The 12,777-nt window shown below is 48.5% G+C and overlaps 1 protein-coding gene across 5 annotated transcripts in view; it reads right to left on the bottom strand.

The window, feature by feature from the left end:
- hipk2 (homeodomain interacting protein kinase 2) overlaps positions 1 to 12,777 on the bottom strand; it is a 331,427-nt gene that overhangs the window by 11,720 nt on the left and 306,930 nt on the right. For 4 of the 5 annotated variants that reach the window (XM_070900688.1, XM_070900687.1, XM_070900685.1 and 1 more), the window contains exons 12-13: positions 10,765 to 11,046; positions 4,640 to 4,890 (exon numbers count right to left, since the gene is read on the bottom strand). In XM_070900688.1, the coding sequence (XP_070756789.1) occupies positions 4,640 to 4,890; positions 10,765 to 11,046 (533 nt within the window). The remainder of the gene's footprint in view (positions 1 to 4,639; positions 4,891 to 10,764; positions 11,047 to 12,777) is intronic. The other variant, XM_070900686.1, reaches the window with a different exon arrangement.

Below are 12,777 nucleotides of genomic sequence, written 5' to 3' on the forward strand. Positions count from 1 at the left end.
CAGGATAAGGAGATGTGAGCTTGGGATATTATCCAGGCCGTACATGAGGACTGCGGGGAGGGAAGTTGCTTTGCCTGCCGACCAAAGCTGAATGTTGGATTCTAAGTGATGGTCAGTGGCCGAGAGGAGGTGGAAAGACTTTTACTGAGCCTGAAGTTTGGTGAGAAGTACTTGGATGTATCTTTGCTGTATTCCGAAGAGGTGGTGGTTTCATTTTTAAACCTGCCGGTTTATGTTGACGACGATGTGCTGATAAAACAGTTGGAATCATGGAACATTAACTTTGCTCAGTAATAAAGAAGTGATGCTATCCTGGAACGTGGGTAGCCGATGGAACCCGTTTTGTAAAAGTGCGGTTCCCAGCGGGGGTGAAGTCATTACCCTACAGCATGAAATTCGAGACAATTGAAGGAGTGCAGTACTTCCGGGTTCTGTATGATAACCAGGTGAAGGTTTGCTATTACTGTCTTGGACACGACCATCTAGTAAGAAGCTGTCCAGATCTGTACTGTTATAACTGTGGTAAGTCTGGACACATCGCTCGGAACTGCAAGGCAGAGAGCTGTGCGGTTTGTCGCATAGGCCCCCCACCGCTGTGAGTGTGAGGCAGAAGGAAGCTCCTTGAGCGATGAGGAGATGGGAGAAGGAGCATGAGATGTGAGTGGAGTGGCCAGAAGAGTGGAGCAGACGGAGGATACAGCTGCCGAATGAAATGAGGAAAGAGCGCAAGAAGAGGCAGAAAATTGCAGAGCAGAAAACAGGATGGAGATGGTGAAAAACGTACCAAGTATGGTGGAAAAGGATAAAGTCAGCAGAGGACATCGCGAGTCAGGGACATAATATGGCTCGCCTTCAGTTGTCTGTGGGGGGAGGTGCAGGGTGCGGGCTAAGTGTAAGTACTCCAAAGAGAGATGGGGAGTTGTACATCTTGGGGAGCAAGAGAGGGCAAGACCAGGAGAGGATGCAAGAGGAAGGAGCCTTAAGGGGGCAGCAAGAAAATTTCATTGAGTGGATAAGGATTTTTTTATTCAAACACATTTAGCTGTGTTAAATGTAATGGTTTTTTTGCCAAGTATTTTCCAATACAGAGATCAGTGAGACTGGATTGTCCCCTGTCCCCATTGTTGTACACATTGGTAGCAGAATCATTAGGTTACATGATGCGAAAGCAACAAGGTGTAGTCGGGATTGCGGTTCCGAGTTCCTGGCAGGTATCGGGTATACACTAATATGCAGATGACACGACCTTAATGTTGAGAGATGGGGAGTCAGTGAGGAAAGCTATGGGAGTAGTGGAGGAGCGTTGTAGAACTTCAGGAGCCGGAGTGAATTACAGTAAGTCCCAATGCCTGGTTGTGGGAAGGAGTCGGGGGGAGTGGGAGGAGGAAAGCCCTTTTAAGGTGGTGGAGGTTTTAGAAATTCTGGGGGTGCATATTGGGTGCAAGAAGGATAGGGATGAAGTGGATCGACTAAATTGGGAACCAAAGGTTATGAAAATTACAAAGATTTTGGAAAGATGGGAAAGAAGGTGGTTGAAAGTGCAAGGAAGAGCGACAGTGGTGGCAGCTCTCCTGCTATCTAAACTATGGCACTTATTGACAGTGGAGGATATTCCTGAGTGGGCGGAAAAGTCTATCCGAGAGGTTGTGTAAAGTTTTTATGGGAAGGGAAACCAGCCTTGGTTGCTTTCAATACCATAATTGAACAGCAAAATCAGGGAGGACTCAATTTCCCAGATATTGATTTATAGAAAAATTCCTTTAGAATTAAATGGGCGAAGAGATTTCTTCAGAAGTCAAATACAAGTTTTTGGAAGAGATGTTTCCAACATTTTTTAAAAATTAAGTGGGATAGGGGGACAGGGAATATTTTATATGGAATACAACAATATGTTTTTGAAATCGATTAAACCTCTCCCTGGGTTTTATAAGGGGGTTGTAGACACTTGGGCCCAATTTTTAAAAAGTGTGCAGTTTATGCCCAAAGGTGCTGAGGAATCTTTAGAACAGCCCTTATTTTTGAACAGGTGGGTCAACATTGAAGGAGAGGTATTATTTAATCAAGCTTTTATAAAAGCTGGTATTATATATGTGAAAGATATATTATGAGGTAATTCCAGGTTGGCTGCCGGAAGCGGGAGTGAGGGACATGGTTTGGGAGGAGGATCAGGGGGTAGAGGAAAAAGCAATTAGGATCATGTGTGAGAAGATTGTGAGGGCAATGCCACAGGATTGGATGGAAGAAATAAATACGCAAATCTCTAAAGGAGGTATAATGCGTCCCGCTTTTCCAAGCTTTCTGCTGGAGAAATGGGAGGAGTTGGTCCAATTTGACAATTGTAATACTCGAGAATTCTATGGGGTATTTAGAGAGGATTGAATCCAGAGTGGATTGAACTGGATTTCAAATTGGCTCATAACTGGATTTTTCCCATGATAGTCTTATGTAAGATTGGGCGAGTAGAGTTGGCAACGTGCCCAGTGTGTGGGACACGGGGTGAGACTCTGTCCCATTTGCTGGTGTTATGTCCGCAGTTAAAGCATTTTAAGTACTGTGTTCGACAGTTGTATGAAGTTTTCTTGCTGGGTGGGGACTGAAGAGCAAGAATTGGAATCCTGTGGGACTCAATTTTGAGATGGGGATTGCAAGTGAGTCTACCCGAGTCTAGCGGAGCAGCAATTAATGTAATGTTCAGTTTGGCTAGATTTGTGATTGTGCAAAGAACGAAGGGGATGAGAATAAATCTAAAAGAGTATTTTAAATATAAACTAAAAGATCATTATAAGGCTCTGTGGATGTTTTATTCAGAAAATAATTTAAAGATAGTATTTTATAATCAATTTGCAAAGTACAATAGATTTATTATATGTTACAGGAAACAAATTAAACGTCAGGTTTTGATGTTACTATGTATTGGAGGCTGTGCAGAGGGGCAGAATAGATTTGTATGATACAATGGAATGATCACGATGTTGTAAATGTTCAATAAATATTAATTATTAAAAAAAAGTGGGTAGCACTCTCGCCTCTGGGCCAGAAGGTTGTAGGTTCAAGTCCCACTCCAGGGACTTGAGCACAAAAAAAAATCTAGGCTGACACTCCACTGCAGTGCTGAGGGAGTGCTGCAATGTCGGAGGTGCTGACTCTTGGATGAGAAGTTAAATCGAGGTCCCGTCTGCTCTCTCAAGTGGACGTAAAAGATCCCACGGCACTATTTTGAAGAAGAGCGGGGGAGTTATCCCCGGTGTCCTGGCCAAAATTTATTCCTCAATCAACTTAACAAAAACAGATTATCTGGTCATTATCACATTACTCTTTGTGGGAGCTTGCTGTGCGCAAATTGGCTGCTCCGTTTCCCACATTACAACAGTGATTACACTCCAAAAGTACCTCATTGGCTGTAAAGCGCTTTGAGACATCCGGTGGTCGTGAAAGGCGCTATATAAATGCAAGCTTTTCTTTTACTGTTTGTAGCAGTGCATCATCATTTAGTGATTTCTGTACTTGGGCTCCCAAATCCCTTTATTCCTCCAGTGCCTAGTTTCTCACCATTTAGAAAATACTCCAAATGTATCTTTCTTGGGTCCAAAGTGTCCTTCAAGTTCATAACAGTTACTCCAGCAATGAATAAAACTGTAAAAATGGGCGGCATGTTACAGCTCCAAATAAGGCCCCCCCCCCCACACCCCCATACAATGCAAATGGCCAAGGTTACACATAGTGGGGGCCGACAAACCTGAGGGCCCGGCTTCCATTCCTGGTCTGTGCTGATATAGCAGATTTTCCCTGCAGCAAAGCACAGCTGCCCAAAGTGCACCTGTGCGAGGGAGGGGTTGAGTCAGCCAGGCCTTTTGCAGCCGATCGCTATCTAATTAACCCTGCAGGGAAGTGAAGATCTGTGGGCACTGCGTTCGGACAGGAAACACCTTGACTAAGATGCCTATTGCCGGTGGTCCGAGCTATAACGGCCGCAGTCAGGTAAATAATGCCCACCCCAGGTCAGTGTCATTGTTTTTCTTTTGCGATTTATGTTACGGTGGCATTGGGAATGTTTTTGGTGTTTTTTTTTCCCCCCGAGGCTTCTCCAAGGCGCTCCGAGGCCGGCTGTTTAGCTCGGGTTTTTCCCTTGCTCAGCTGGCCTAGCGCCCTAAAAGACCCGTGCAACGCCTCCCTGAGAGCCCCGCTCCACACTCCGGGCCCAGTGGATGAATTTTGCAGCGGCAGACGCAAACCATTTGCCGGCGCAAGATTTACCGCTCCGCCCGGGACACCGCCCCAACTGAGGCACAGCCGAATTTCCCCCCCCAAGCGACAGTCACAATCAGAAGAGTCAGTGTCCTCAAGAAAGGAGGGGATAAAAAGGTGGCCTGGGCAAAGAAAAAGGCATCAGTGGGATCAGCTCTGTGCACCAAGCTCGATATCTAGAATGTTGTGAGACACAAGGATGCACCTTAATACTTCCTCACGAGCAGCCAGAATCATCAGTGTCCGCTCCAGACCGCGCTCCCCCAGTCAGGGCAAGGCACGTGGGAGATTTGCCCGTCACATCGGGGTTTGCTGGGGTTGGGGGGCAGGTGATCACTGGACTGGGGCCCGGGCAGAGGATACAGGGAGGGTTTGAGGGCAAGTCTGCAGTTACCTGGCACCAGGCGGTCACACCCTGCCACCGTGTCGCTCGACTGTGTCTTTAGAGGCGGGACGATGATGGTGCGCGGGTTGCTGCCGTACTGGCCGTCCGACCGTCCCTTGGCCGGATTGTACGCGGTGCTGCCGCCGATGGTGTGCCGTTGCCGCACGGAATACGGGCTGTTGTTGCTCGAAGAGTCCGAATCTGGCGAGTCATGGACCGTCACACAGCTGATGACGTTCTTCCTCTGCTTTGACAATCTGCTGGAGAAAGAAAAGGAGGGTGCTTTCAGTGATAGACAGGAAGCTGATTTTTTTAACCACACCAGCCTTCAGCTCCACCACCACCCTCGCCCCTACCTCTCCCGAGGGTCCTGATTCTTCGGGAACTGAGGCTCCACTGGTAACAACCAATCACCAGTAACTTGTCCAAGTTTGCCATTCTTCAGGTATGACCTTGACGGTGAGAGAGGGCGGGCAATTCACCATGGTAAGGCATCACAACTCAGCCTGATCCAGTCCTCACCTAATATCCATTCTTACACAGGCACACACTCACACTCAGTCACAGTCACACAGACACAACATACACACACAGACATGTCACACAGTCACACACTCGCACAGACACACAGACACACCACGCACAGACAGACACACCACACACAGACACACCACACACACACAGACACTCGCACTCACACACAGTCACGCACACGCACACACATACACAAACACACACCAATCACATACACAGTCACACACACACGCGCGCACACGCACAGTCACACAGGCACAGGCGCACACGCACACACACACACACACACACACGCTCTCTCCAGCACAAAAATGAACCCTGGCTGTCATTTCTCATCTCCAACATACTGGGGCCAGTTGTTGAGACCCAACTGTTGACTGAGATCAGTTCATTCAGTAGAGTCTTTGGACTGAGACCTCCTGGCCTGTGCATGTCCATTGGGGGCATCTTGACGTGTATGATGACATTTTCCAATTCTAGAAAATCCATTACCGAAACTGAGACACAATGCTGTACTTCCCGAAATAAGTTTGTGTCCAAGTATCGAGGGGACCTAATACCTGCCTGAAGGTTTGGCTCATACACGGTGTTATGCAGGATGTGGCCTTAGGAGCAATGGGATGTTCTAGAAAAGCAAATATGACAAAGTAAGGCCCGAAACCTGACTCTGAGGCAGTTGCCTTCATTACTGCAAAAACCCAGATCAAATTCAAACCCAGCTGCCAAGATCAACAGCATCAGCCGAGCTAAGGCTGCCTGTAGAAAGACTTGACCAATGAGTGCTTCTGGTCCTTGTGAGGGGCGCTAGATGGGAGGGCTTTGTGGGTTGATTTGCTTTAAGAGATGACAGGCCTAGCAATGGCAGATTGGAAGCTAGCCAACCCTCTGTAGCAGACTTGAGGTAACCTGATACCTGAGTCAGGCCGGTTCCTGGTACTCTAGGGCACGGTTAATGATCAATAAGCCATCTGGACTCATTGGTGCGGCCTGGTGTCAGGCTGCCATTCTCCCCACTCGGCTTCAGGAAACCAGTGCCCGAAGATTTAAGGTAGTCCGCTGCTCTCATAGAATGTTCCAGCTCATTCCACCCGTCCAGTCTGAATTGGTGTATTGCTCCACGTAAGCTACTTAGTTTAATCTCCCACTCTCCCTGCCCACATACTTCAATATTCTTTTTCAGGCAACTATCTAATTCCTTTTTAAAAGAATTAAAGGACTCTGCTTCAATAACAGTTTGTGGCAGGGATTTGACCGTCCCTCAAGAGAGAGAGAGAGAGAGCGAGAGCGAGAGCGAGAGAGAGAGAGAGAGAGAAAGAGAGAGAGAGTGAGAGAGTTTCCAAGTCTCCCCTTCAGTTCTTAAGATCACCGTAACTCTGGGCCCTCTCGTTACTCCCTCACTGACCGAGGGAAACAATCACTCCCTATTTACCTTATCCTAACCCTGCACAATCATACAGACCTCAACCCACTCACTCCTTGGCGCTCTCTGCACCAATCAAAAATGCCCTCATTTCTCAAGACTCTCTTCATAATTGCAAGGTATGCACCAAGAGGATGCTCACAGGTTTGTAGAGCTGTTGACCTCACAACTTGAGCCTCCTCGGGCAAATCCCCTCGTGCCTTTCAGTTCTGCGCGGAGGGGTTTCCTGTGCGGGCTGCTCCTGCACATTCTCCACCTTGCCATCCACGTCTGCCGTCTGGACGTGCCATGGCGCACCATCTTGCCATCTGGAGGAGGCGCGGGTCCACAATGGAGTGCTCTCTACGCGGGAGTCCTCCCTCTATTTATTGGGGACTTGGCCTGGAGGATGTGGCACGGAGCAGTCCCGTGCAATAAGTTTTTAAGTCGGTTCACGGACTCCCAGGCCGCCTGTAATTTCTGCGGTCTGGAAGAGTCAGTGTTCCATATTTTTATGGAATGTGCGAGGTTGCAGCTCCTCTTCCAATATTTGAAGGGGCTGCTCCTCAAATTCTGGTTGCACTTCAGTCCCACACTCCTGATCTTTGGGCACTCTGTGCGGAGGGGAGCGGGCAGGTCAGAAGGCCGCCTCGTAGGACTGCTCCTGGGCCTGGCCAAGGGTGCCATCAGCCGGTCCAGGCAGCGGGCGGTTGAGGGGGTCGTTCAGCCCGACTGCCTGCCTCTCTTCCACGGTTACATTTGAGCCAGGGTGTCCCTGGAGATGGAGCACCCCGCGAGAGGTGGGCACCGGAGGGACTGGAGTGCAGCATCACCCCCGGCAACCAAATTTTAATTTGAACCATGTCCAAAGTTTAATTTGTTTAATTTTTAGTGCCCCCCCCCCCATCTTTAATAAGGGGGCACTTGATGTTTTGTTTGACTAAAATAGTTGCAGAGTTTTTGAGTTGGGAGTGGCTGAGCCAGTCACATGATGTTCACAAGACTCAATAACCCCCCCCCCCCACCACACACACACACACAAACCCCCCCCATCACCACACACACACACACACACAAACACAATCCCCCCATCACACCACCTCCACACCCCACACACACACACACACCACACACACCCACCCACCACACACACATACACACAAACACCCCCCACCCCACACACACACACACAAATCCCCCCCACCACACACACACACAAAACCCCCCCCCCACCACACACACACACACAAACACAATCCCCCATCACACCACCCCACACACACATATCCCCCCCCAACACACACCCCACCCTGCGCACCCCACACACACACACACCACATCCCCACACAACCTACACACACACACACACCCCATACCATACCACCCCCCCCCCCCCCCCCCCTACACACCACTCATTCACCCACTGGTTTTCAAAGCATTCTATAAGGTCAGTCAAGGACCAACTTGTGTTTTAGCAATATAAACATAGAAACATAGAAAACAGGTGCAGGAGTAGGCCATTCGGCCCTTTGAGCCTACACCGTCATTCAATATGATCATGGCTGATCATGCAACTTCAGTACCCCATTCCTGCTTTCTCTCCATATTCCTTGATCCCTTTAGCCATAAGGACCACATCTAACTCCCTTTTGAATCCTTGAATCATCTTAAACACCTCAATTAGATCACCCCTTAACCTTCTATAATCAAAGGAATACAAACCTAGTCAAGGCAACCTGTCCTCATAATTTAACCCTTTTAGGACCCGGTATCATTCCGGTGAATCTGTGATGCTCCCCCCGTGTCCCCCCCCCACCCAGCCCAAGGCCAATATTTCTTCCTGTGGACTGACTGGCTCTAACCAGTTCACGTTTCTTCAAGAACCTAATAATTTTATCCCATGTTATGGATTGTAGTAGTTGATCGACAGCTGAATTAAGTCTAACTGGCCTGTGATTTCCTGGCTTATCCTGGTTTCAAGAATGGAGTCATATTTGTCACAGTCCAGTCTTCTGGCACAATTGTGCTCCCACTGTCACAGCCTGCGCTATTCCTTCCCTAGCTTCCCTCCGCATCCTCGGTCACCAACCCTCTTTCCAGGTAAGTGGCATGGTTTTACCTCGGTTAAACTCTGGCAGCATCCCTGTGCATGTTTGGGGTCCTCGAGCCTCATCTCTTGACGGGTGTCAAAAGCAGACAGACCCCGAGATGTACAACTGTGGTTCACAACTTATCTCTTTACATCATCTCAATTGCTTGCCCATTGAAAAGAAATTATTTGATCATCAGCTGCTTTAAGGTCAAAGTGATTACAGTCGTGTGATTGAGGGCCAGCTCTGGGAGTTCTTCATTGGACCGCCTGAACTAACAGGGGCTAAGCGCACGGTCCTCTCCTACCGACTGTCCATATGTGCGCGTTGGTGTGATGTTAAGGTTACTCACTGGCTCGGAGAAGACGGAAGCATGTGCTGAGATTCCGTGGAATCTCTGGTGGGCAATTGCCCCGACTAATGGGTCTTCGCCGGTCCTCTCCCTTCTACCCTACATCCCAGGACACATCCCCTGCTCTTTCAACTCTGGCCTGCTTCAGTATTTCGGAAAAGTGTAAGCACACAGCTGGAGTACTGCATGCAGTTCTGGTCACCACATTACAGGAAGAATGTGATTGCACTAGAAAGGGTGCAGAGGAGATTTACCAGGATGCTGCCAGGACTGGAAAACTTTAGCTATGAAGAAAGATTGGATAGGCTGGTTTTGTTTTCCTTGGAACAGAGGAGGCGGAGGAGAGACCTGATTGAGGTGTATAAAATTATGAGTGGGCCTAGATAGAGAGGACAGGAAGGACCTATTTCCCTTAGCGGGGTGGTGGGGGCAATAACCAGGGGGCATAGATTTAAAGTAATTGGTAGAAGGTTTAGAGGGGAGATGAGGAAATATTTCTTCACCCAGAGGGTGGTGGGGTCTGGAACTCACTGCCTGAAAGGGTGGTAGAGGTAGATACCTTCACCACATTTAAAAAGTACTTGGATGTGCACTTGAAGTGCCGTAACCTACAGGGTTACGGACCTAGAGCTAGAAAGTGGGATTAGGCTGGGATAGCTCTTTGTCGGCCGGTGCGGACACGATGGGCCGAATGGCCTCCTTCTGTTTTTTGTAAATTTCTATGATTCTCTCCCCCCAACACCCCCCCCCCCCACCCACCACTCCTACCTATTCCCACTGTTGGTGTCAAACCCTCAGCGAGCACATGCTACAGTCTGCAGCTCTCTGACTTGCAATCTCTTGCTGCTCCTTCAACAGGAGCTCAGAACCTTCTCCACAAATGCGCTGTGTTGTTGAATTCCAGATGTAGTCACCGCGACAAACTCTGTTCAAAGGCTTTCAATGGACAACGTTCCTGGAGCCAAAGGCCTTGCTTGCGTAACACTCATTAATAAATCCAGTAAAGGGTTCGAGAGAAACTTCTTCACCCAGAGTCCTAACTGGTACCGAATCCCGTTCACCCATCACCCCTGTGTTGTAACTGGCACCGAGTCCCGCTCACCCATCACCCCTGTGCTCGCTGAACTACATTGGCTCCCAGTTAGGCAACACCTCGATTTCAAAAGTATCATCCTTGTTTTAAAATCCCTCCCTGACCTCGCCCCCTCCCTAGCTCTGTAACCTCCTCCAGCCCCACAACTCTCCGAGATCTCTGTGCTCCTTCATCTCTGACCTCGTGAATGTCCCTGATTATAATCGCTCAACTTCAGCCGTACCTTCAGCTGGCATGGCCCTGAGGTCTGGAATTCCCTCTCTTAACCTCTCCTCCTTTCTGCCTCTCTTTCTGCCTTTAAGACACTCCTTAAAACTCACCTCTTTGACCAAGTCGCCCTAATATCTCCTCATGTGGATTGGTGTCAAATTTTGTTTGATAACGCTCCTGTGAAGCGCGTTGAGATATTTTACTACCTTAAAGGCGCTATATAAATGCTAATTGTTGTAGTTGTTAGATTATGGAATTAGCAATCACCTGTTGAGGTAAATAGCAGAGATGCGTTTAAGGGGAAGCTGGATAAGTACATGAGGGAGAAAGGAATTGAAGGATATGTTGATGGGGTGAGATGAAGCAAGGTTGGAGGAGGCTCTTGTGGAGCATTAACACAGACGGCTGGACCCAAGCTCTGCAATTCTATGTAACAGTGCCCGCTGTCCCCCTCACCTGTTGGGCACCCGCTTGCGTTCCTCCTCCTCGTCCGTGTCGCTGCTGATGGTGATGACGCTGACGGCGGGGCTGGGCGTGTCGGGGATGACAATGGTCTGCCTCTGGGGCTCTCGGGTTGTGCTGGTGGCCTCCCCCCAGCCACACGTCAAGTTGCTGCAGGCCGGACTGTCCTGCACCACCGCACAGCGAGGCGGCGTGTTCTCCTTCACACGCTTCGAGCGCTGCGGGGAGTGCGAGGTGAAGCTTCGCGAGGAGGAGACCTCGTAGGCCGATATATTCCTGTGGAGAAAGCGCAGAAACGTTAAGACGTGCGCAGAAAAAAACCCAGGATCCCTGTGTATTAGTCATAGCCCCGTCGCCTTAAAAGCAGTTCTTATTTAAGGCATTGAGAACCCTGTAATTATGCTTCATTTGGATTTGAGTTCCTCTCTCTTTTCTCCAATATTTCCATTCCCCTCTGAAGGCGCTGACTCGTGTTGGCACACAGCTCCATAACCACTGGCTCCTCTCCATTTTCTCACCCAATTGCCCACTCTTCATGTGTGAGCCTAAGTCCCGAATGCTGGCAGGATACTCGACAGTGGGAGCCCTCACAGTCCAGCGATTTGAGCACAAAAATCTAGGCTGAAAGTCCAGTGCAGTACTGAGGGAGTGCTGCACTGTCGGAGGTGTCGTCTTTTGGATGAGACGTTAAACCGAGGCCCTGTCTGCTCTCTCAGGTGGATGTCAAAGATCCCATGGCTCTATTTCGAAGAAGAGCAGGGGAGTTATCCCCGGTGTCCTAGCCGATATTTATCCCTCAATCAACATAACAAAAACAGGTTATCTGGTCATTATCACATTGCTGTTTGTGGGAGCTTGCTGAGTGCAAATTGGCTGCTGAGTTTCCTACATTACAACAGTGACTACACGTCACAAAAATAAAAGTACTTCATTGGCTGTAAAGCACTTTGGGAGGTCTGGTGGTTGTGAAAGGCGCTATATAAATGCAAGTCTTTTTTGAGCCTGGACCTGGAAACTACAGGCACAGACTGTCCAGCAAAGGGAGGGATGGTCACTGAACATTGAGCAGTAACCGGGGCTGATTTTCCAACCCCTTCTTAATTCACAGGTGCCAAGGCAAATTTGACCAGCTGAGTTCAATTCACTCAGCACCGACTGGAGAGTGAACCTGAGGATTCTATTATCTCTCGATATATTCACCCACCAGGGAGCTGCTGTTAGCGATTCCCATTATTTTCTCCTCCCCAACAACTCTTTTGGAGGGGGGGAGGGGGAACAAAATAAACATTAGATCAAGTGCCCCCCGATCTGGGGTACACTCCAGACACTTAACTGCCCCTTTTTCTAATAAATGTTTTTTTTGTTGTTTTTTTTTTGTGATTTTTTTTGGGGCATTAAAACCATATATTTTACAAGCACCCCCTATAAAAGAGGAGGGGTCCTCCCCAACACCCCTCGAACATGAAGATCAGGTGCATCTTGTTGAAACGATTGATGAGAATGTCACAATTTAAACAGCGCACGATCAGATGTACCATGAGCTCAGTCCGCCTGACAACCAAATGTCCCACAACCTGCAGAATCACCCCATCTATGGTAGGTTACTTAAATGTGGTGACCAGACTCTGATGTTTGCTCCCTGGTAGCTTGGTTTCCCAACAATGAATTACCCCATAGATTCTGAAATAATCACTGAGTGTGTAAATTACAGTTTAAACATCGTATCCAACAACAACAATGTATATTTATATAGCGCCTTTAATGTAGTAAAACGTCCCAAGGCACTTTACAGGAGTGTTATGATAAAAAATAAAATTTGACACACTGCCACATAAGAAGAAATTACGGCAGATGCCCAAAAGCTTGGTCAAAGAGGTAGATTTTAAAGAGCGTCTTAAAGGAGGAAAGAGAGGTAGAGAGGCGGAGAGGTTTAGGGAGGGAGTTCCAGAGCTTAGGGCCCAGGCAGCTGAAGGTTGAGCAGTTCTAATCAGGGATGTTCAAGAGGGC

This window comes from Pristiophorus japonicus, chromosome 15, assembly GCF_044704955.1.
Source record: "Pristiophorus japonicus isolate sPriJap1 chromosome 15, sPriJap1.hap1, whole genome shotgun sequence".
Taxonomy (NCBI): domain Eukaryota; kingdom Metazoa; phylum Chordata; class Chondrichthyes; family Pristiophoridae; genus Pristiophorus; species Pristiophorus japonicus.